The sequence below is a fragment of the Liolophura sinensis genome, chromosome 11 (assembly GCF_032854445.1).
Source record: "Liolophura sinensis isolate JHLJ2023 chromosome 11, CUHK_Ljap_v2, whole genome shotgun sequence".
Taxonomy (NCBI): domain Eukaryota; kingdom Metazoa; phylum Mollusca; class Polyplacophora; order Chitonida; family Chitonidae; genus Liolophura; species Liolophura sinensis.
Window position 1 is genome coordinate 10,553,311 of NC_088305.1, and position 24,428 is coordinate 10,577,738.

At 40.1% G+C, this 24,428-nt stretch overlaps 2 protein-coding genes across 2 annotated transcripts in view; one reads left to right on the plus strand and one right to left on the minus strand.

Annotated features, from left to right (window-relative positions):
• LOC135477857 (peroxisomal carnitine O-octanoyltransferase-like) overlaps positions 1–7,302 on the plus strand; it is a 29,611-nt gene extending 22,309 nt beyond the window's left edge. Inside the window, exons 13-15 of the mRNA XM_064758063.1 lie at positions 1,716–1,809; positions 2,531–2,650; positions 7,167–7,302. Coding sequence (XP_064614133.1) covers positions 1,716–1,809; positions 2,531–2,650; positions 7,167–7,302 — 350 coding nt within the window. The remainder of the gene's footprint in view (positions 1–1,715; positions 1,810–2,530; positions 2,651–7,166) is intronic.
• A 6,054-nt stretch (positions 7,303–13,356) lies between these two features.
• Positions 13,357–24,428, minus strand: part of LOC135477858 (NACHT and WD repeat domain-containing protein 2-like) — a 35,332-nt gene continuing 24,260 nt past the window's right edge. Inside the window, 6 exon segments of the mRNA XM_064758064.1 lie at positions 13,357–14,067; positions 14,070–17,253; positions 19,222–19,778; positions 22,020–22,164; positions 23,769–23,827; positions 23,830–23,971. Coding sequence (XP_064614134.1) covers positions 13,463–14,067; positions 14,070–17,253; positions 19,222–19,778; positions 22,020–22,164; positions 23,769–23,827; positions 23,830–23,971 — 4,692 coding nt within the window. The 3' untranslated portion in view covers positions 13,357–13,462.

Sequence of the window (24,428 nt, forward strand, 5' to 3'; positions counted from 1 at the left end):
ATCCTTGCAACAAGGGGCTTTGTGGAACGAAGTTGTCTGTTAAATCCAAAACGGCGGCACATGCCGATTTCTGGTGTGGACTGAGAAGACATGGGTCTTTTTGATCACTCCTGCAAGTTTCAATCAGCTTTAACTTCAGTTATGTGCAGAAAACCAGATAAAATGTTGACTTTTCTCTCGTTAAAATCACGGTGTGTATGCACGACACATCGGGTGCATCCAAAGTCCGGGTTGTGTCTGATGTTACGGGCAGAAAACACGGATAACGAAGCAGATATGCACAGTGATAGCGGCAAGGCTTTAGAATTCATTTTTCTTGCTCGACGGACTGGGCAGATTGTTCTTTCTATTCTACATCCATGATGACTGATGAAATTGTTGCTAAAGTTGTCAATTAAAACTGATTGGACGGTCTTGTCTTGTTAGTTTGATTTTTCGTATCTTTTGGCATGCGGAACCGAGATTTTAGTTCACCCGACTTGCCACGACAGCACAAAGTTGTTTCAAGGAGTGAGAAGGAAATATGTCTGAAATTCAACAAAATTTTGACTCTGGAATGGATTTATACGCGGAGGAGTAGTAATAAGTGTCACATTCTCGTTAATGCACACCAGAAATTGACGTGTTCAGCCATTTTTAAGTAGATTTACAGGCCTACTTAGTTCAGCAAAGTGCGTTGAGGAATGGCCCTAACGCGTTTTTTTAAATCAACAATTAAATGTTAAGGCTGGTAAATATCAAAAATTTTGAAAATAGACCTCCCATAACCCCACATTGCTTTTGCGGGCACACTCAGCTAAAGCGTTATCATTGCTGATACCCATCAGAACCCAAGTAATTACACTTAGGTCATTAATGAGCTTCAAATCTGCATGTAGCTCCGCTACGATTGTACATGTATGTCGGGGGATGCCTGTGGGTGGTAGTGGGTTTCCTCCGCTTCCCTCCCACCATAGTGCAGACTGTCCTATCAGTGAAATATTCTTGAGTACACCCTAAAACCCCAGTCAGATAAATAATTCAAATCAAATCTAGCTTTTTTGCTGTTGTAGCTACGGCTTTTAAGTCAGGAGGTTTGCTGAGGTGCTGTTATTTCCTGCTGAGGTGCTGTTATTTCCTGTTGAGGTGCTGTTATTTCCTGCTGGAGCTCCTTGTTTCCCTCCACCCACAAGACTTTTGACTGCCATCGTTTGTGGGAGGGTTTTTTTTAACAGTGTTAGTAAATAAGTCAAATTATGAAAAAACTGATCACATGGCATTGTGCCAGACTGCAACCGTCATCTGCTGGGTCATATGTCACACTGAGACTGTTGACTGATATGATATATGTGAGATATTTTAACTCTTATCAAGTAATTGATCACATTGTATTGTGCCAGACTGCAGCCGTCATCTGCTGGGTCATATGTCACACTGAGACTGTTGACTGATATGATATATGTGAGATATTTTAACTCTTATCAAGTAATTGATCACATTGTATTGTGCCAGACTGCAGCCGTCATCTGCTGGGTCATATGTCACACTGAGACTGTTGACTGATATGATATATGTGAGATATTTTAACTCTTATCAAGTAATTGATCACATTGTATTGTGCCAGACTGCAGCCGTCATCTGCTGGGTCATATGTCACACTGAGACCGTTGACTGATATGATATATGTGAGATATTTTAACTCTTATCAAGTAATTGATCACATTGTATTGTGCCAGGCTGTGACCGTCACCTGCTAGGTCTGTATGCCATGTCTCAGGAGGAGGGGATTCCCCTGCCGGCGCTCTACACAGACCCTTCCTACAACAAGAGGTGAGCATACATTAGATTAGAAAAAGGTGACCTAGAAATGAAGTTCATGCTTTCACTGATTTTGTAAAGATTTTTTTTATAGAATTAGCTACTGTAAATCTTCCAACATTTTCAACCACTAAAGCACTTTTTTCAGTCAAATTTAAGCATACAGCTATTATGAAAATGATGCTAAAATGATTGGTTTGTGTCACTAAATATGCAAACTTTGTAGTCTGCCTCCATAGCTCTCTCAAAATGTTTCAAAATATTGGTTACAGGAGCGGTCGAAAAAGGTTTAAGAATGAGGGTAAATTTAAATATTTAAAATATAAAGGAAAGGATCTCTGTATACATGCATGTCTGTCCATTTTCTCACATTAGCTGAGTGTAAGCAAGAAAGTGTTGAATATATGATGAGGTTACATTATATATAGCTAACCACGTAGTTATAGTCACCAGAAATTTTTTTTTTTTTACATAGAAATAAGTAAATAAATTATGCATTTCACTGAAGGTTTTGTAATGGCCAAATTTAAATGTGAAAAAACAAAGCATGACTTCATCAAAATAAATTTCATCCCAACCCCCACCCAGGCCTTTCCCATAAGGATGACTGGCATCTGTGTATTTACCACAGTTCATTGTTAAGGTGTCAAGTTAAGGTGCCTGAATACATTCACTGTACAAGCCTAGATGTATGTGTAACCATGGCAACACACGTCACCCATCATTGTTACAGTGGAGGGGGAGGTAACTTCACCCTGTCCACCAGTTTTGTGGGCTACACAACAGTGCACGGGGGTGTGGCACCCATGTGTGAGAACGGATATGGCACATTCTACAGGATACAAGATGACAGGTGAGTGCAGCTGTACTAAAGCAAAGATGCAGAATATATATTCATCAGGGATACAGGCTTCACATACATGTATTCACCAATGGTAAAGCAGGGATACAGGCTTCACATACATGTATTCACCAATGGTAAAGCAGGGATACAGGCTTCACATACATGTATTCACCAATGGTAAAGCAGGGATACAGGCTTCACATATATGCATTCACCAATGGTAAAGCAGGGATACAGGCTTCACATACATGTATTCACCAGTGGTAAAGCAGGGATACAGGCTTCACATACATGTATTCACCAATGGTAAAGCAGGGATACAGGCTTCACATACATGCATTCACCAATGGTAAAGCAGGGATACAGGCTTCACATACATGTATTCACCAGTGGTAAAGCAGGGATACAGGCTTCACGTACATGTATTCACCAGTGGTAAAGCAGGGATACAGGCTTCACGTACATGTATTCACCAATGGTAAAGCAGGGATACAGGCTTCACGTACATGTATTCACCAATGGTAAAGCAGGGATACAGGCTTCACGTACATGTATTCACCAATGGTAAAGCAGGGATACAGGCTTCACGTACATGTATTCACCAATGGTAAAGCAGGGATACAGGCCTCACATACATGTATTCACCAATGGTAAGGCAGGGATACAGGCTTCACGTACATGTATTCACCAATGGTAAAGCAGGGATACAGGCTTCACGTACATGTATTCACCAATGGTAAAGCAGGCATACAGACTTGACCTACATGTACATATCTTCATCAGTGGTAAAGCAGGGATACAAAACAAACTTCATTTACATGTATCCATGATCCATTGGTAAAGCAGGGATACAGACCGCATTTCTGTGTATTTATCAGTGGTAAAACAGGGATACAGACATCATTTGGATATATTTATCGGGGCCTCCGTGGCTCTGTTGGTTAGCTCGCTAGCGCAGGGTAACGACCCAGGAGCCTTGCCAGTGTGGTCGCTGTGAATTGAAGACCAGCCCATGCTGGCTTCTCCTCCGGCCGTACTTGGGCAGGTCTGTCAGCAACCTGCAGATGGTCGTGGGTTTCCCCCGGGTGCTGTCCAGTTACCTCCCACCATAATGCTGGCCACCGTCGTAGAAGTGAAATATTCTTGAGTACAGCATAAAACACCAATCAAATAAATAAACATGTTCATCAGTGCTAAAACAGGGGTACAGACTTCACTCACATGTATTCATCAGTGGTAAAGGAGGGGTACAGTCCACATTTATATGTATCCATCAGTGGTAAAGCAGGGGTACAATCTTCATTTATATGTATTCATCAGTGGTAAAGCAGGGGTACAATCTTCATTTATATGTTTTCATCAGTGGTAAAGCAGGGGTACAGTCTGCATTTATATGTATCCTTCAGTGGTAAAGCAGGGGTACAATCTGCATTTATATGTATTTATCAGTGGTAAAGCAGGGGTACAATCTTCATTTATATGTATTCATCAGTGGTAAAGCAGGGGTACAGTCTGCATTTATATGTATCCATCAGTGGTAAAGCAGGGGTACAGTCTGCATTTATATGTATTCATCAGTGGTAAAGCAGGGGTACAGTCTATTTATATGTATTCATCAGTGGTAAAGCAGGGGTATAGTTGGTATTTATATGTATTCATCAGTGGTAAAGCAGGGGTACAGTCTGCATTTATATGTATTCATCAGTGGTAAAGCAGGGGTACAGTCTGCATTTATATGTATTCATCAGTGGTAAAGCAGGGGTACAGTCTGCATTTATATGTATTCATCAGTGGTAAAGCAGGGGTACAATCTGCATTTATATGTATTCATCAGTGGTAAAGCAGGGGTACAATCTGCATTTATATGTATCCTTCAGTGGTAAAGCAGGGGTACAATCTGCATTTATATGTATTCATCAGTGGTAAAGCAGGGGTACAGACTTCTTTCATACAAGTATTCATCAGTGGTAAAACAGTAATATACACTTTACTTACATTTATATGTATTTATCAGTGCTCAGACTTAAAAATAGCCATTGGTGAAGTTTTGCTCTGTTTGCATGCACCTGGTACATTTGTTTCCGTTCTGATAATGTGGTTTTTATTAGCCCGCCTGTATAAAGTACAGACGTATCTTATGTCGTATCCTGAGCATCGGCGTCCAATAGCAGGAAAAGCAATGTTAAACAAAATGTTAAGGGTCTTACATGTATCTTAAAAAGTAAGTTCTGGTATTGAGCTCAGGGTTTGCACACATGTAGAGCAGGATAACACAATGGGGATATTTTATCGTTGATTCCGTGTGTACATATTAAGTACTGTAAATTATCAAATTCCTGACTTAGTATATTGTGTATTAGAATCAATATGAAACAAAACGTAAAGGGTGGTATCTTAAAAAGTACTACTGGTATTGAGCTCAGGGTGTGTACATATTAAATACCATAAACTACCGAATTCCGGACTTTATTCCTTTGTATTGTGTGAAAATCAGTGTTAAACAAAACGTTAGGAGTGAGTGAGTGCTTGGGGTTTAACGTCGTACTTAACAATTACAAAATGTTAGGGGTGGTCCTCTCAAAAAGTACTACATTTATTGAGCTTTGGGTTTGCACACATGTAGAGCACAATAACATGAGGAGGACATCCCATTTGTTGGTACGGTGCGTCCATATAATACCATAAATTACCAAATTCCTGACTTAGTGTATTGTGACTCAAAGTTAAACAAAATGCTACCAAATCTAAGTTATTTGCCAACTAGATGGTAGACTTGTTACCAAATCTAAGTTTTTCGCCAACTAGATGGTAGCCTTGGTACCAAATCTAAGTTTTTCACCAACTAGATGGTAGCCTTGTTACCAAATCTAAGTTATTTGCCAACTAGATGGTAGCCTTGTTACCAGATCTAAGTTATTTGCCAACTAGATGGTAGCCTTGTTACCAAATCTAAGTTTTTCGCCAACTAGATGGTAGCCTTGCTACCAAATCTAAGTTTTTCACCAACTAGATGGTAGCCTTGTTACCAAATCTAAGTTATTTGCCAACTAGATGGTAGCCTTGTTACCAGATCTAAGTTATTTGCCAACTAGATGGTAGCCTTGTTACCAGATCTAAGTTATTTGCCAACTAGATGGTAGCCTTGTTACCAAATCTAAGTTATTTGCCAAGTAGATGGTAGCCTTGTTACCAAATCTAAGTTATTTGCCAACTAGATGGTAGCCTTGTTACCAGATCTAAGTTATTTGCCAAGTAGATGGTAGACTTGCGACCAAATCTAAGTTTTTCGCCAACTAGATGGTAGCCTTGCTACCAAATCTAAGTTATTTGCCAACTAGATGGTAGCCTTGTTACCAGATCTAAGTTGTTTGCCAAGTAGATGGTAGACTTGCGACCAAATCTAAGTTTTTCGCCAACTAGATGGTAGCCTTGTTACCAAATCTAAGTTATTTGCCAACTAGATGGTAGCCTTGCTACCAAATCTAAGGAATCGTGTTTTGTAGCTTCTCCAGCCATACGTGGGAAGGCCTGTCAGCAACCTGCGGATGGCTGTGGGTTTGCCCCGGGCTCTGCCCAGTTTCTTTCCACCATAATGCTGGCCGCCGTCATCTAACATAAAATATTCTTGAGTACAGTGTAAAATACTAATCAAATATATAAATAAATAAATGAAAGGAAACATGTGTTTGTGGCATACAGTAGAGCCTTTACATATTGAGAACATCCAGTCAAAAAGATCAAGTTGTAGGTTAGTGAATGGAAGAGTATAGGTGTGTATATCTGAAATCTAAAGCTGGGAAGAACAGGTCTAGTATGTTTATATGTGAGAAACGTTGGCAGTTACACACATTGGTTTCCTGCACCCATGATGCTGACCACTTGACCACAGGGCAACTATTCTTCAGTTCAGTGTTGAACACCAATCAATCAAATCATTCAGATATGTCATACAAGTTTTTCTGGACTTTTTTTTATAAATGCCATTATTTTAAGACTTTAACTATAATTTAAGATTTTACTGATGAAAAACCCTGGAGAGCCGTAAAATGTACACCTGTCCATGAAAAGACATAGAATGCCATTGAATGTGTCCATGAAAGGCTTTGGATAGATATGAAGGAAATTGTGAATGTTTGTATGAATATAAGAAGTTATGGAATTTTGTGTCTTTGCAATGTAAGATTTTTAATGTACTGTGAAACCTAAGTCAATGTGACACTTGTATTTGGAAATTTGTCCAGACATTAGCAAATAGGAATCATATTCATTTTGAAATGTTGCAGTTAATTTTTGGACAAAATCCTGGATCTGGTGATATATCGTAAATGAACATAAATTTCATCCATGACTAATTTTTCCATTTTTTCTGAGCGTGAGACTTTTATTGATTTTAGAAAGCATTTTTGAAGTTTGCCTGCGACATGGGATGATATTCTCCTGGAGAATTGTATGTTTCAGCACCAAAAATAATATTTTGTGACATTTATTTGCCTTTAATTAATTTTCCTTTGTAATTCATCCCCAGTATTACAATGCTAGTGACAGCGTGGAAGACAGATGACAGCACAAGCGCGGTGAAGTTCACAAAGGCCATCCACCAGTCACTGAGAGACATCAGAGAGCTGGTGGAGAAACACAGTCATGTGACCGCCAGGCTGTAGACGCAGCAAGAGTCGTCGCCCCTGATGCACAGAAAAATCAAGAGTTACCTGCCCTTGGTATATTTATAGGCAGCCTATTATTGAGATAATATGCAGAGATCTCTCAATTGAGCGGCTTCTGGTCAAAGGGATGTTGTACTTATTTTTAAAACTTAAAATCTAATGTAGAAAAGTCTTAATTGGAACACATGCATCACAGTCATTGTAAACATTCTTATAATTATCAGATTGAATGTGAGGAACTTGTTCACAAATCACATTTGATGTTGAAAGTTCACACAGATACAAAGTTTTCCTCAGGAAATTCTAGAACAACGCAGCAGTAGTAACCAACCCACAGATTCAAGCAAAGGAAGGGCAGACAACTGTGTGTATTCTCAACCAGACTGTGAACAATGCTTGGAGAGATGATTAGATACCCATGTACAAAACTAGCAACACAAATGCAACTTAATCTATTCCAGAAAATTCTATCATTATTTTAATATGTGTGACAAGAATTTTATACCAGTTTTATGGGTGTTGAAACTCTTGGTGTTTTAATTAGCAGATTACATGCACATGACATTTCACATTACATGTACCTAGTTTAGACTCATCAGTTAATTTTTGTCTGTCAGTCCAGTGTTAATATACATATGTCTCAATTAACATGGTTACTTTGAATGTTACTCTGATTTGAGGGTAAATCTTGTCTCACCTCTCTAATCACCTGCATTTGGAACATTTTATTCATTCATTTTTACCTTGATCAAATTTACATGCATGAACTCTTGATTCACAAACAAAAATATTTTATTGTTGATTGATTAAATGAAGATTTTAATTGCATAATTCAGTGTGACATCATGGACTTGTTGTTTAACGATCCTTGTTTGACTGTCCAGTGGTTCGATGTTTGGTGTGGAATATTACATTACAATGCCGCGGGGGTTAACACGCCAGCACGGAGCAATGACTCAGGAGCCTCCCACCAGCAAAGTCTGCCAGCAACCTGCTGTCCGTTGTCGTAGAAGTGAAATAATCTAGAGTACATCATTAAACACCAATCAAAATAAAAATGAAATCAAATTGAACTGCAATACTACTGATGTTTTAAAAGTTAACAAGTCTAATATCTCAGCATAAATTTGTAACATGTTTATAGCATGTGGTATGAAGAAGCATGTTTCTTCAAAAAACATAAACAAACACTAAAATCTTTAGTAGCTGTAGGCATAATAATCCTAGGAACCATTTTAAATTTAAGATAAACGTTGAGAAATTTTTCGACCATGTTTTTCGTCCGTGTGACATTGCTGAAAGGATTACTACCTGTGCCATGTACAGACAAAAAAAAAACATTTTTGATTGATTTGCACTTTCAGCCTTACATTTAAATGCCATCCTGCATCCATTTTTCCATAGATTCGCTGTTTTTTACTTTCACAATCTTGTACATATATTCATGTGAACTTCTAAACCAATTTAAAATGATATCCAAAAAGAATATATATATATGCATCACAATTTTATATTTGACATATTTCATGATTTTACATCTCACTGTAAGATGAGAAAACACAGTGTCTTGTTTAGGTAAGACAATATTAAATTTCATAGGTATTTAACATGTGGTGATTTTTTTTTTTCAAGAATATGGATGTATTATACAGCAGAGAAAGAGTGTAAATTTTCAGAATTGGAAGACCAGAAAAAATCGACAATAATTAGTTGTACATCAGGGATACTTGTATAATGTGTAATGTGTGTTCATTCGTTTGCTTGTGCATTGTTTGGCTTGTCTTCACTTGTCACAAATAACCTCATATTCTTGTGGGGTTTTTTTCACTGTATTGTAAAATCAGTTTTGAGCATTGGAAAACGTAAAAAAGTGTAAATTAATTAACGTTCACAATAAAAATTTTTATGCATATTTAAATTTAAAACAAGAAAAAGAGTTCTGTCAAACAGTCAATGCAAACTTTCCCAATGTGTAAAAACTTGAATTTTAGAAATGTAGTGGTACGCATTCACTCTGTTCATTTGTGTTAGGTTTCATGGTTGCCTAAGTATATCAGTGGCCCCCGTAGCCTAGTAGTTAGCATGTAGTGGAGCACATTGGCCTAGGAACCTCTCACCAAGGCAGTCTCTCTGAGTTCAAGCCCAGTTCAAGCTGGCTTTGTCCAGATTTTATATTAGACTTCCTTCTGTTAGCCAACAATGCATGAACTTGTCAATCTGTAAATCATATATTTTCTCACATGCTTAATATGATTTTCAGTATTCGTAAACACGGTTATTTTGATAGTCAAATTGAGTGCACGTATGTTACTGTATGTCATTGCAAACGGGGAATATCACTGTTCGCTCAGATGACGAAAAAAATGTAATTTGTACTGGATTTCATGCATTCTTCTTATAATCAGTTAAAACTGTTTTCTTGAAAGTGCTGGTGGATTTTCTTAAACTTTCTTGACTTTGAAAGCGAATATTTCGTTCTGCGGAGAAAGAGAAATTAATGGGAAGTAGTGTAATCAATACAAGGACAAAGGTTTGGAGTGAACTTTGCTTGATAAGTTTAACCCTCTAATCCAGTGGTATTTGGAAATTGGGGGAAAAACATTTAATTTTTCTTAATTGTTTTCAACACTTTTTCATCGTGGAGAGACAAAAATTTCACCTGTTCTTAAGTCTGTCTTCATTTCGGTCGAATGACGTTTAGTTCTATATATACTGTAATTCTTCAGCCTTTTCCTATGTTTGCAAGGTGTTTATTCAAGCATATTCTAAAGTCATTATTCTGTGTAGACTGATAAAATTACACTTTTTGTGATGCCATAAAACTGGCCAATCCAACCAATGTAGTTTTGTCTTCAAAATGAACTTCAAAATGTGTATAAATTGCACTGAAACTTGCTCTTTTATATGCGAGAAGGTTGAGGAATTTAGGGTAGGCTAAGTATTTTCCTTATATAGTGGCCATTTTTCTGATTATGCCGCCGTACGGTAAAATTAATATGGTGTGATTCCCAGAAGGAAAAATCTGATGTCTCTGCTAAGAAATTTTAGAAAACATTTTTAATTGTGTGCCTTTGTTGATATCGTCTATAGTGCAGCTCAGTTTAATATGCGTGTGATAGAATACTCTGTGGCTGTGATGATTTCTGGATGTATCTAGTACTTTCCTAATAAATGTCATACTTATACGGTGTTAATATTTTGCCTGAATCATTGAAGTTTTGCAGTCTAGATTTGTCAAGGTTATTCCATCGAAAGCCTAAAATCTAATTTTTAAAGTTTTACAGTGATTTATTTGATTTATTTTGTTTGAGTGGTGTATTTTACGCCGTACTCAAGAATATTTCACTTATACGACGGCGGTCAGTATTATGAAGGGTCGAGGAAACAGTGCAGAGGCAGGGGGGAAACCCACGACCATCGACACCTTGCTGATAGGCCTTGCCATGGGAGGAAGCCAGCATGAGCTGGACTTGAAGTTTTACAGTGTGTAATCGTGAATAAATATGAAAAAGTGTCCAGACTCTCTGCCGTTCTCCTTCGTAACTGTGTCTAATTCCGCTTAACTTGGGGCAATGGGCAATATACTCATCGTGTTGAATTCGAAAATTTCGTACTTAATATAGATTACATCCTTTATTAAGAATACAAACTAAAAAAAAAAGCACACAGCTGTGAAAATATAGTATTACAGCGTAAGATCAAAACCAGAACAGCGACAAAAATGTGATTGTCCGGTCTCGTATCAAGTTGCCTCAATTAGAATTTTATTTAGTTATTTATTTATTTGATTTGATTGGTGTTTTAAACCGTATATGTCACTTATACGACGGCTACGATGGATGCTTTTGGACAATGGCTAAAACTGGCAAATGGTTGAATCTGGCAAAATAAAATTGAGGCGATTTTAATAGTTCATCGCTGTTCTAAAAATACTGCGTTGTACACAATTAACAAACAATCACAGGGAAAAAGAGACATTGGGTACTCATAATTTACCAGCAGATTTATGGTTTATGAAGGTCATGGCTGTCGTATATTTTGTATAGAGATTTTCTGTGGTTTTGACCGTTCGTGGGGTTTAATTCCAGTTGGTTTTGAGTGTGTCTAAGGAATTCCTCTTGGTTTTGAGGGTATCTTAAGTTTTTTTATTGATTTTGACTTTATCTAAGGATTTCCTGTTGGTTTTGAGCGTGTCGAATAGTTTCTCGTTAGTATTTGGTGTCATTGGTTTGTCATGTTGTAATTTCATGTTAGTGTTTAGTGTACTTAGGAATTCCGTGTCAGGTGTTAAGAATATCTGGAGGTTTTATTACATCTAATGATTTGGTCGTGGTTTTGAGTGTATCTGAGGATTTGCTGTTGGTTTTGAGTGTTTCGAAGGGTTTTGTGGTGAGTGTGTCAAGGCAAGTTCAGTGTGTCGAACGGTGTTATGTTAGTTTTGAGTGAGTTGAGAGGTGTTGAATAGGAGAGATCAGTGAAATATCCGTGTGATGTGAAATTTTAGAGTTCGAGATCGTAAAATCTTTAGAACTGATTGAAAATACACTTCTACAAGTCAGGAACAAACAAGTTAAGCACTTTTGAACGTAGACACAACCTTAGAACGCGGGAAAGTTCAACTTTAGAACACAACTACATACAACTTTAAAACTCAACAATGTACAACTTTAGAAATGAGTAACACACATGTAAAGATTAGAACTGAGTAACGTACAAGTACAGATTAGAGTCCCGGAATGTACATATACATGTTAGAACACCGTAACGTACATGTACAGATTAGAACCTCGGAACGTACATGTACAGATTAGAACTCCGGAACGTACATGTACAGATTAGAACTCCGGAACGTACATGTACAGATTAGAACCCCGGAAGCTAGCAGAATGAGTGTCAGAAGATAGACAGCGTTCCATATGTATCCTTTAGTGTCTACAGCCTGTATATATGTAATTTGAACAGAACCGATATAAAAAACAAAAAAACACCAAATATTTAATTGATTAACGTATTTATTATTGTCTCACTATATATATATATATATATATATATATATATATATATATAATATATATATATATATAATATATATATATATATATATATACAAAGATGGTGACGTCATCATTAATAAAATAACACAAAATATTAGAACCTAAGAAATATGTCATATTGTCACTTGGCCCTGGGCAGTACACATGGATGTTATAGTTGACTTAGACTTCTACGGCATTATACAGTCATATAAACTACTAATATGAAAAAAATACAAATGACAGGCTTTATTATAGTGCAGTACCAATACTGTGCGGTGCAGTAAAGGCTTTGCTGTGTATTATCAGTAGCTACAGGCGGCTTTTTGGAATTTCATTGCAAATCTTGTGAAGCTAAGTATATGACTAAGGTATATGACTTGGTACTTCGTATAACACAAACACGGCAAGGTACGCATTTTAAAACGGTACGAGTGCAAAAGTCACAACGTGAAAATAATGTACACATAAAGACAAATACCACACTGTCTTCAAGGTCAAATTTTGTTTTTAAGATACATTAATATTTGCTTGAGACCGGTAAATCAGTGCTATCCCAAATATAAAAATGTACACAACTACCGCATTGTAAAAATATCTAACTTGAAGGATGTTTTATAATTGTGATGTTTGTGAACGAGAATTTGCGTAATTAGTTATCTTGCGATGACAAAACGATGGTTCACGCAAAACGCCAAGCGCACGAGGATTTATATTTAGTAGTGAACTGCTTAAATATCTACAATACAGATGATTTTGTATGTATGTACAAAATATAGCACGAGACAAATGAGACTGAGACAAAACGACGGCTTAAGACATTACCCCCAGAGGCTTAGAATCCCAGACTCACCCTGTAAAAACACAGCTGTATATAAAATCTTCACATCCACACTCCAGTTTTTATATAAGAGAAGTAAGCCTACACAATTGTGTCATTTTGACGTCACAATGTGAGAACCGTAGATTCCCATGTGGTATACTGTGGACGTGGATTTGTAATGTACACCGGTACAGGACAGTATTGCACGCAATATGCGAACCATATGAATTGTAACATAATGTGGTTATGGATGTGGTTGTGGTACACCACCAGTATACACAACGGTATTTTACGGTAACGATCAGGATATAACGCATGCTCTAGACTTCTGTACCCCTCTCGCCTTTGCAACGAACCTGGCCATTTGCAGCGCCGTACCAACACTAAGACGACCGTTTGCCACTTCGCCATTCGCCCCGAGCTTCCTGTGGGACGGACTGCTGGTGGTATACACGATTTGACGGCTGGGTAAGGACTTGAGGAACTCGACACTGGACTCACTGGTGGGGTCTGCGATAGTGAGGACCGTCAGGCTTCCGTCCTCGCATCCCAGCACCACCGAAGCCCCTCCAGTCGAGCCAGTCATCACCTTGACCTCGGCATGAGCCTTGAAGTTGGCGATCATTTTCCCGTCGGAGGTTCTGAATACCCGGACGGTCCGGTGACCCGAATGGTAATACAGAACGTGTTGGTCCGTTTTCGTAAACTCCACGGTTACCTTGAAGACCCCCTCGGCAATCCGCGGAATCAGGGTCTTCACAGTCTTGCCGTGCCTTAGCTCGATCAGATCCATGCCACCCCGGTTGGGAGCGTACAGCCCGATCTTACCATTCTGCGTGCACATTCCGTTCCACTTTGGCACTGACCGAATCACGCTTTTCTTCTTCAAGTCTAAAATATTGCCTTCTCTGAGTCAATGATGGCTACTTGGTTCGGATCGTGAGGCATGGCCACAAGTCTGTTTATCTCCTTGTAGCTGGAAAACTTTAGCGGCACATTGAACAGATGCGTTCCTGTTCGGGCATGAAACACTTTTAGTGTGTCGCCACTTTTCTCCACCCCTGGGAGCACTATGTACAGTCCGTCACATGTCAGCACGCCTGCCCTGAACGTTTTCAAGTTGTACTCAAACTTAAAGACCTCGTCTCCATCGGGTATCGTCCTGCACACACATGTGCCTTTGTTAGGAGCTGACTTAGACACCGTGATGAACTTAGAGTCGTCCTCGCATAGAATGAGCTCCTGTATGTCTTTCTGAGACTCAGACTTTATGGCCTTTTCCTTCTCCACGTCCCAAACGACGACGCTCATTGTCTCGGCCGCTATAGCATATTGCCCGTCGCCTGTGATGACGGCGTCCACCAGGATAGAGCTGTGGGTACTCGTACCGAGCGTCTTCAGGAGTTTGCCGTTCTCTAGATTCCACACACCAATCGAATTCCTCGTAGTCGTGATGCCGATGTAGCAATTCGACGCCAGGTGCAGGGTCTCTATCGGCTTATCGTGACGATCGATGGAGAAGACGTCTTCAAGGATGTTGTTGAAGTTCCAGACCTTGATTGTCTTATCCATGGAGGACGAGATCACCGTGTTGATGTCCCGGCACACAGACGTCAAGGCGATGATGCGACCGAAGTGCGCATCCAGGGTTTTCACCAAATTCCCTTGCTTGACATCCCAGACGTAGAGATTCTTCCTTACTCCTGCCACGATGAAGTGATTACTCTTCGTAAAGACGACGTGACTGGTCAGCTGGTTCCTGCTTGGGATATTCCTTATCCCGTGCGGTAACTTAAGCTGCCGGACCACGTCCGTCTTCAAGTCCCATAGCTTGTACCCAAGCGCTAACGTAGCCACCAGATACTTTTCGTCCTCGGATAACTTTAGGGAAAACACAGCATCTACATTGTCTCCGAGTGTTCGGTCGTATCTCCAAGTTTTCCCGTCGAGTTTGTAAACGACAACGGCGTGGTCACTTATTTCTATACAGGAGTACAGAGTCTTTTTATCTCTTGTCGTGACCAAAGCACTGTGAAATTCAAACGGTTCAATGTCTATGCCCTGAGTTTCCAAAGCTAAATCGTCATCGTTTTGTAGTCCGCTTTTCAAAACGAAATATTTTTCTTTTGCCGCCTCGTCACCAAGTTGTATAATACTCAGCGGTACTTTATCAGATGGAACATTTTGTGTTTCAACACATTTACCTGTGAGCGTGTACAAGCTCCACTGCTTATCGTTCCACACAATGACGTGGGTGTTGGTCACCGTTATACCACTAATGTCCCTGAGTTTCTTATCGACGGGTCCCGAGATTAACTTGTAGTCCCCGGTCAGTATATTACACACTAGCACTTGGTTGTTGTTGGTGAAGCTGACTGCATGTTTATCGTCAGGCGTTATGAGGAGATTCTGCATTATGCCCCCTATCCCGGGGGTGACAGTTCTGAAGACCTCCCCAGTGGACGTGTCCCATATGATAAACTTGTTAGACACGGACACTAAGTATTTCGCGTCAGAGGTCACACCGATTCCGAATGGCGCAAAAGGGTGACCTTCGAGAGAGTACTGTAGAGGTCCACCGGGTGTATGAAGGCAATGGTGAGCCGGTACTAAGGCACAGTCCCACAAACCGTCCGTGTCGCAATGATCAATGAGTTGCTTGATTTTCTGATTTGAGCCGTATAGAGGCAAGAGTCTGCCCACAATCTGAGGACCGAGCATGTCAGGGTAATGACTTAGAATAGAGCTAGAGAGGCGAAGAGCGTCCGACAATAACTTGGCGTCTTTGTCGTAGACGTTCATCATAAAATCCTCGAAATCCGCTAGCAGGGCTTGCAAGGGCATTGATGAAATTTTGGCATGTAGGAATTTGTAGTTAAACAGCACCTCCGTGTACAGACACTCGAAGCGATGAGATCGGACCAAGTGAAACGGCAGTTCGCTGAGCTTGCGTAAATTGTACCGAATGGTTCTTCCATCAGCGTCCACGAACTTGAGGGGTTGCGGTGGAAGCTTTCTGTCGGATTCTCCCGTTCGTTGCTCCAATTGGAACCTCTGTCGCTGCAGCTCGGAATACTCAAACGGCTTTGAGATTCCACCTCCCCAGGTACCCAAGAAGTACTCCGCAATGTTAGCGTGCACTTCGCTGAGAAAATTTAAATTCTTGAAGTAGCGTTCTTTTGCGGCGTCGATAAACTGACGATGATACCAACCAATGACGTTCACTCCCTCGGCCTCTCTTTCACTAAGGTAACCTGGCAGGTCATTCCTCATGCGAGTCCAGAGGAGGGGCGGGATTCGACGGACAGGTGGAAGATGATACTGATACACGTCGTTTAAAACCTTCTCATCGATGGACAACAGGTCTTCCAGTTCTGGCTCGGAAAGACCATTCTTAGCCGCTGTAATGTAGCCTAGTGCATGGGAAACTAGTGTTTTTCCGTGTTGGTTCTCGATCTTTTCGAAAAGTTTTGTGATGCTGTCGTGAATCGTGAACGCCAACGTCGTCAGCTTTGGACTGGTGTAAGATCGCCAACGGCAGATTTCGTCGAACACTAGTTTGACGTAAAGCGGTAGATTGCATTTGGCGATCGCCTCGTTTACTATTTTCCACTGGTCCTCCGTGATCGCTCTGTTGGCGTTTTGAAGCCACAGTTTCAGAATGGTGCTACTCAGGTTTTCACCCAACGGCAAGATTTGCTCAAAGTTTTCTTCACTGTCGATCATCTTTTGCAAAGTTTTCAAAAGGTTGTAGTAGTTCGGCAACGTTGACACGACAAGCTTGACATGTGGCGGCAACTGGACTGGTATCCATGCCAACTGGTGAGCCCCGTCTGCTCCTGAAAGTTGGTCTAAGGAATCCAAGAATATCACAAGAGGTCTCTCGCGGGTAGCACACGCCATTAGCTTTTTGAAATGTTGAATCAAGGGAGCTAACTCCTCCGGTATTTCCTCTTCTGGTTGATCGTACATGAAGGCTAGCTGTTTGCAGAGACTCGTCAGGAGCGGGATGATGCTGGAACTGTGTGGGGTTGTTCCCAAAAACCGCAACATCAAAATCGGAAAAACCCCATCCGGGAGCCACGACCTCACCTGTAATGTGGACAAGAAACCAGACTATTACAAACTTTTAAGGTGTTCAGTACCTATACTTGTATTTTTGAGTATTAACCATGGTTTCAATATATCAAAAAACGTTTCCCATCTGGTATCTAACTGAAAGCATTTTTTGTCGCTTAAATTCGTAATATAATTTTTTGACACATAATATTTTAAATTACGTCACTTAAAAGGATGAGACAAAGCGTGACAACCAGATATGGTTGGGAAAAGTTCGGCTGCATTTTTCATGAAACCTCAAATTACGTAACTTGAGAATCTTACGCACTGACTACACAATGTTTTTTTTTTTCTTGAATTTTCGCTTTTTATACAGCCGCTCCTTGCATCCACCCCTTACTGTATCTTAGTATAATTTTATATCCCAATGTGCATGTGCAGCCCTGGAACCTTTTTTTTATCTAAAAAGACCTTTATTCAGCTAGCTTGGAAACTATGTAGAATCAACCACGTTCAAAGCTACTCTGTCGCCAGTCCTTGTATTTACTTCACAAACAGTTCTCTGCAAATGCCATAAATAATTTCTCTGCTGAGGTAGATGGTAGCTCGGTACAACTGCGCAGGCATGACGGACTGAAATGGCCCCTTCACTGTCGAGGAGGGAAAGTCGTGTTTTATCAATGCGCCGCACTATTTACCGAGCTACGTTGCTCTTTTTTTTACAGCTGCACGGGAAATGACGGGAAACAAACAACATAAAGGTACCGCCATTTCGATTAACGATCATCGTAGTTTCCTTGACGTGCGCACAAGCATGAGTAATGCTATTAATGACAAACATGACGACGAGAAGTTTAAATCAACTATTTTGTTAGGACTACATGACTAGGCATACTGTGTACTTTTTCGTATCAAGTGACGTACAGCTGGCACAGGCTAAAAAAACACTAACGTTAAACTGTAACTAAAACTGTAAATAATTCGATGTATTTTATTTTTAGATTTTGTCTAATGGAATAAAATTAACTTGAAAGATCAGATTTTACGGTTTCTCTTTCTCTTTGTGCGTTCACAATTCATATACATACAGAGCTGTGAACGCATTACCCGAATGCACCATAAAACACATTATTTCTAGGCAAATATACTAATGCAATGTATTTGATACCCACTGATCATAAATCTGTCTTAACAGTAATTTACTGGTTGAAAATTTTTTTTTTTTAATTAAAACAGTGTTTAGGGGTCTTCCATCTTAGTGATTTCTTTGCCTTTATGTATATATATACATGATACGAGCGTCTGGTAGGGTGAAGTTTGATTCATGATCTGTACAGCCACAATGCAAACCTCTGGTACAAATGAAAATTCTGATCATTCAAATCCATTCTCTGAAAAGAAATTTTGAAAATTGCTCTGGTCTCGTCGGTGAGGTCATTTGCAACGAAAGTTAAGAAAACAATGATTTCTGTTTTGGGGAAAGTGGGCTTTGAACCTTGGCGATAAGAAGCGGTTGCTAGTGATTTTTTGTTTGGCCTTACACGAAGCTCGCCGCAGAAACCATGTTTTGCACCATTATGATTTACCTCACATGAAGGCACTTTGGTTTCGTCCTCCAATAAAACTAACAGCCATGGTATAATTGAAACATTCAATTATTAATTATTGATTGTGGCGTTAAGCCACAATCAAAGGAGAAACTTGTCCCGCCCCAAGTAATTCCGGTCCAAGCTGTGTAGTCTTTTGCCCATTCCTGCCTTTGCGATGACGTTTGATGGGCAAAGTGGTAACATGTGTTACAGAAGAACGATAGTTAATTCAGGGTAGACCAGAGTAGAAATTAGGCAAGAAAAGGTACCCCATTAAATATATCAAACTTTCATTTACAAATGCTCTCTGTTTGAGACCTTAAGAATTGTAAGGTACTGGTATTATGTGTTGCGTGTGGGAATGCGTTGGGGAAAGGGGATATGGTTTCCCATGTGGCTAAGTCCGTCTCACCTGACTGGAGCCCTTGGCCATCAGCGAAGTCTTCCCACAGCCGCTCTCTCCGTACAGGACGAAAGGTTTGTCCGTGTCCGCCACGATGTACTGGTGGATCCGCTCCACAGTCTCCTCGCGGCCTTGAAACACCTTACAGAACATCTGGCAAGCGTGCAGGTGTTGCAAAGTCTCCACATATACGGCGTTGTTCGCCAGTTTCTCGTGTTTGGCCATGGCATTGTTCACCAGACGGGTGACGGAAGCAAGGAAATGCTCGCAGAACTGTTCCAGGTACTCCGCATGGGTCTCCGGGTCAATCCCTTCCTTTCCGCTCCACTCGACGCAAAACCGCGTCAGATTCGTGCTGGCCAACTTCTTGGGGATTTTGTCGTCCCGTAACGCCTTCAGAAGTTTCTGCGCCTCGCCGTCAACATTTCGGGAAGCGAAGTCTACGAACTTTCCGGCGAACCTAAGCAGCGTCGTATTGATGTTGGAGATTTCCCTTATGTAGCACAAGCAATGTTCATCGACGTCCAGCGCCTTCAAAATGCCCCGCTCAATCTCTCTTTCAGTCACTGAAAAAAGAAAAAAAGAGCAAAATAAAAATGTGATCCAAAAAATGTATTCAAATCTGCTAATACAAGTGTCCAGATTAAAGTTAAGAAAACACCACAGTAAGTTTTACGAAACAAACAATGACATCCAGGATACATATCTTTGATTAAAAATTTAACATTTGATTAAATACTGATATACATTTATTACATTGGCAACATATATTCCCAAGTTTGCAAGAAAAGTTGGTAACAATGGTAAGTGGTAGTTAAGGGATGAACAATTTTGTTCACAAAACACACGTGGTAATATTCATAAAACCAGAGGAGAAAGTTTATTATCAGCTGTAAACCCGCGTAATCCAATAATATAAGCATAAATTGAGATAAGGTTAACAAGACGATTGACACCTCAATAATCGACACGGACACCTGTAATTACACGTTAATATCGGATGCATCGGAACATCATTTCTTTCCGTTGTAAGAGATAACGTCCTGTACTGATACTCCCACAGCATAGTGCCACTCGCGTAACACGTGCTACATCCATCGTATATATAGGTTGATGAAAGCGACATCAAGCAGTGTGCCCCACCAGGGCCATTTATCCCTGTTGCCCTATTTTTTATCTTCTGATGACGTCAGGATATGTTGACTTTGGTCGTAAAAATGCTGAATTAGCCTCTCTGCGTCTTCGGATAACAACTTGGGGTGCCATCTGCCCACGGGTTTCACCCAAGCGTTGATCTTAATTGGTTTAAGGCTATTGAGCTCTCTGGATAAAGTTAGAGGAATTCATGAGAATGGCTGACTGTTTCATGGAGAAGGCGTTGACCAAATTACGGATTCTTTTACCTCTCTCTCTCGCTCTCTCTTTGTCTCGTCGTGTCACTGTCTAAAGGAAACAACTTCACTTGCTTTGCGTGGAAAATGAAGCTAAAGGATCGAGTAGTGTTTGGTCCTGTCGTAGAACCAGGAAGTTAAAACCAGATGTGTCATGTTATACCACAGGTCGACAGGTTGATAAGGAAGTTGACCAGCAAATGACGTTTAAGGCCAGATTATTGACTGATTTGGGTCAGTTCAATATGATCGCCTGACATGAAGCAAAGCTTCATCACTGCAAATTGTTCTCTATACGTTCCAAGCAATAACACGAAACCCAGACCCAGTAGCCGCTTCGCATGCCAACTTGTCGCCAACTCCATATGAAGTAACACCTGCTCTCAGGTGACACCTCTTTGGTTGTAGGGGTCAAAGGTTAGTGCAGATTGGAAGTGTTCTTTCAACACACGAATATGAAGTGAACTTTTCAAACTTTGGAGGCAAGAATTAAATATACCAACAGAAGGTCGTACAATTTAAAGAGCGGCCAATAGATCTGAATTGCTAGACTGGTGTTACTGCTGATCTAGTTAGTGACAAGTCTGACTTTGATCAGACTGATGTTATTGCAGATCTATTTAGTGACCAGTCAGTATATGGAGCCACTGCTAGATCTGACTTTGTTCAGATTGATGTTACTGCAGATCTAGTTAGTAGCAAGTGAGTATATGGAGCCACTGCTAGATCTGACTTTGGTCAGACTGATGTTATTGCAGATTTATTTAGTGACCAGTCAGTATATAGAGCCACTGCTAGATCTGACTTTAGTCACACTGATGTCATTGCAGATTTAGTTAGTGGCAAGACAGTACAGGGAGCGGTTACCGGATCTCTTTGGATCTAACATGTGTATAGTGACGACTTCGAAACTTTTGTATATGAACACATATATAGCCACTAATTTACAGAAAGAAATAACCTCTGAATCTATCTCAAAAACTAGTTTTATTTGTCCCCTTTCAGAGGGTTACCTTTACTGCTCTCGAAAACAGGCTTGTTTTGAGAGGAATGTTCACAATGTTCAATATTTTGTGAGAGAGAACTCTCAGTTTGTAAGTGTTTGGTGGTAAAGGTAATATATGGTCGGGAATATGTTCACCACTGAGTCAAATAAATCATGTCCTTATTGTGAACGGGGGCGTTATAGTCACCGAAAAAGAAACTTCTTCACCAGAGAGGGCGCGAGTTCGAATCCATCCCCAGGCTAATATGACTGCTGCGTTACGCAAGGGTTTTTTTTATCAGGCGAAAGGCCGTGCGAGGAGATTTTTCACACACATATCGCCACAAAATGGATGAAGCCACTAAACCATTAAGATTTGTCCCTTCGTCATTTGAAAAAAATAAGCGGTTCGTCGTTGTCACTAGACATACCTGACATGAAGTAATTGTGCATACGCTCGCGGTCGATCTTCTTCGTGATGAACAACACCTGGGCGGCTTTTCGAATAATCCTTTGAAGTTTGCTGAAGGTTTCTGACCACGACGCTTGGTCGGCCTCTTGTAACCGCTGATGCCGCTGTGAATGTCAAACAGAAGATAGGAGTCACATAGAAAAACACATCGCATTATCGTTAATTCTTGTCACTATGGTTTTTACCGTGTAATGAGAAACTATGACCTATTTTATCTTTGTGGCCGGTGTTTCCGGCCCAAAAAAGAACGCTCCTGGACATCGGTTGTTATCTCGCAACTGTATCATCGATTTCTATACACCGTGCTACAGACTTGTTTCTCGCCGTGAAATAATAAGCCGGTAGATAGGTTATGCACACTGAATACCGTTCATGACTGGCATGAATCTGGCCCAGGATGTAGGCCTATGTGTATAAATAATGGTCAGTCACGATAAGAAAATAAAAGTGGGAACAGCATGCCCTAGAAAGGCATTGTTTAAATTCTGAAAGTGCACCTGTACCGGAATTGAAATTGGATTTAAAACTGCGATAAATTCATTTAATAAATGCGCGGCTTTAATTCTTAGTGTATGCACATTTACATTCTAAAAGGAGCTTTCTGTGACTTTCAGCGGTGATTTTTTTCAGCAGAATGTTCTGTATTATTTTAAAACACTCATATGGATATTTCACGAAAATAGGATTGTATAGATGTGAATACGTCATAAAAATCGTCCAAAACACACTAATACCGCGCATGCGTTTTTCCATGACATGCATGTGAATAAGGTTGAGGAGCATTTCCAAAGTTACATTCCACCTATGCAGTGAGTTTCTGTCTATTTGACAGATTAAATCACGACGATAACTTGTCCTTCATCAGACGTCCCAGTGTTAGTGATAAGCTCTTTGTCTAATTAAAGATACTGGACATTAACAGCTGCTGCTCATATTTAAGGAATATTACTCAATTGCTTGAATGGTCTATTTTCATCTAATTGTCTCATCGACATAATGACTGACTAACATATTTCACTGAGTGTCATTGGTGGATACAACCACAATGCCATATTGGTTCATTGTAAAAAACCGAGCTGATTGGCTGAAGCACGTAAAACTGTGGGACGATGCTGTCATCGCGAGTGAATCCTTGGAGACAAAATTTGGTTGCAAACATGTGCTCTGATTCGTGACATAGTTTTGTCCTTGCATAAAATGAACTCTGTTGGAGTCACAGTGTAGACCAGTCTGAGATCAAAAAAAAAATAAAAAAAAAACAGCTTGTAAATTTTCAGAAAAAGAAAACAGCGCAAAATGCAAATGCAAAAATGTTGTTGGGATTTTTCCTTTAGTCCTCGCTAAGAGCATAATAGTATGTAGTGGCAATAATGGATGCATGCGGACGATGCTTTTATTTGAAGAAATCGCACGGAAATTATGCTTTTTCGACGGACTATGACACGTCAGAAAGTATTTTGCATTGTAACTCTTCTGGCTGTGACACTCGAATTAGAGTTACATATTTGCAACAATGCCAAAAGAAAATCTGTCATAGAGTCTCACTGGTGGTGCCGATTATTACTTTATTGTGAAGTTTGTAAAGGTCGAGCTTTATTGGGTGGAGAACGTAAAAAGTCGGGACGCTGTTGTCATTCCCTTTGTACCATCGGACAGTAAACCAAAAGATAATAACACATGCAGTCTCATAAATGAGAACGATCATTACCTTATTGTTGAAGTTTGTAAAGATGGAGCTGATTGGCTGTAGCACATAAAGGGGCGGGCGCTGTTGTTATCCCGCTTATACCATTCGTCCATCAACTCTAACTCACTGGCCACGTTCTTCACACATTCTCTTAGCAGTTCAAACTCTGTGGCGGCGATGTGAGTGGGCAAGGGCCGATAACCGTACTTCTGACCCAGGAAAACCTGAAAATTAAACAACACCATGACGGATTGACTGATTTTAACTCAGTTGGGTTCAATAATGACTTGCTTGGTGCTCAGCACTGGGAGCTTAGAGCAAGAAAACAGGGGTCGATTCAACAAAGCCCTTTCTGATATAAGTCAAAATCTAAAATACGATTTTAGCACTTGTTTTGACCCTAGAAATTAGAATTTTACCACTGACTATATCAATGTTTTCTCATGACAAATGCGCGAAAATTTTAATTTCCAATTTTGACTTAAGTCAGAATTTTTTTGTGGAAATTGGTCCTAGGACTGGTTGGCCCAGTGTCAGAATAATGTGACTGGGCGAGGTGTCATGTCTGGTGTCTGCGGCGTGATATTTCCGTTGCGGCAGCACATTGGCGCCATCGACTCGCCCTGCCACAAGAAGTCACACTCTTCCTTGTCATAACAACCTAAGCATACACACATATGT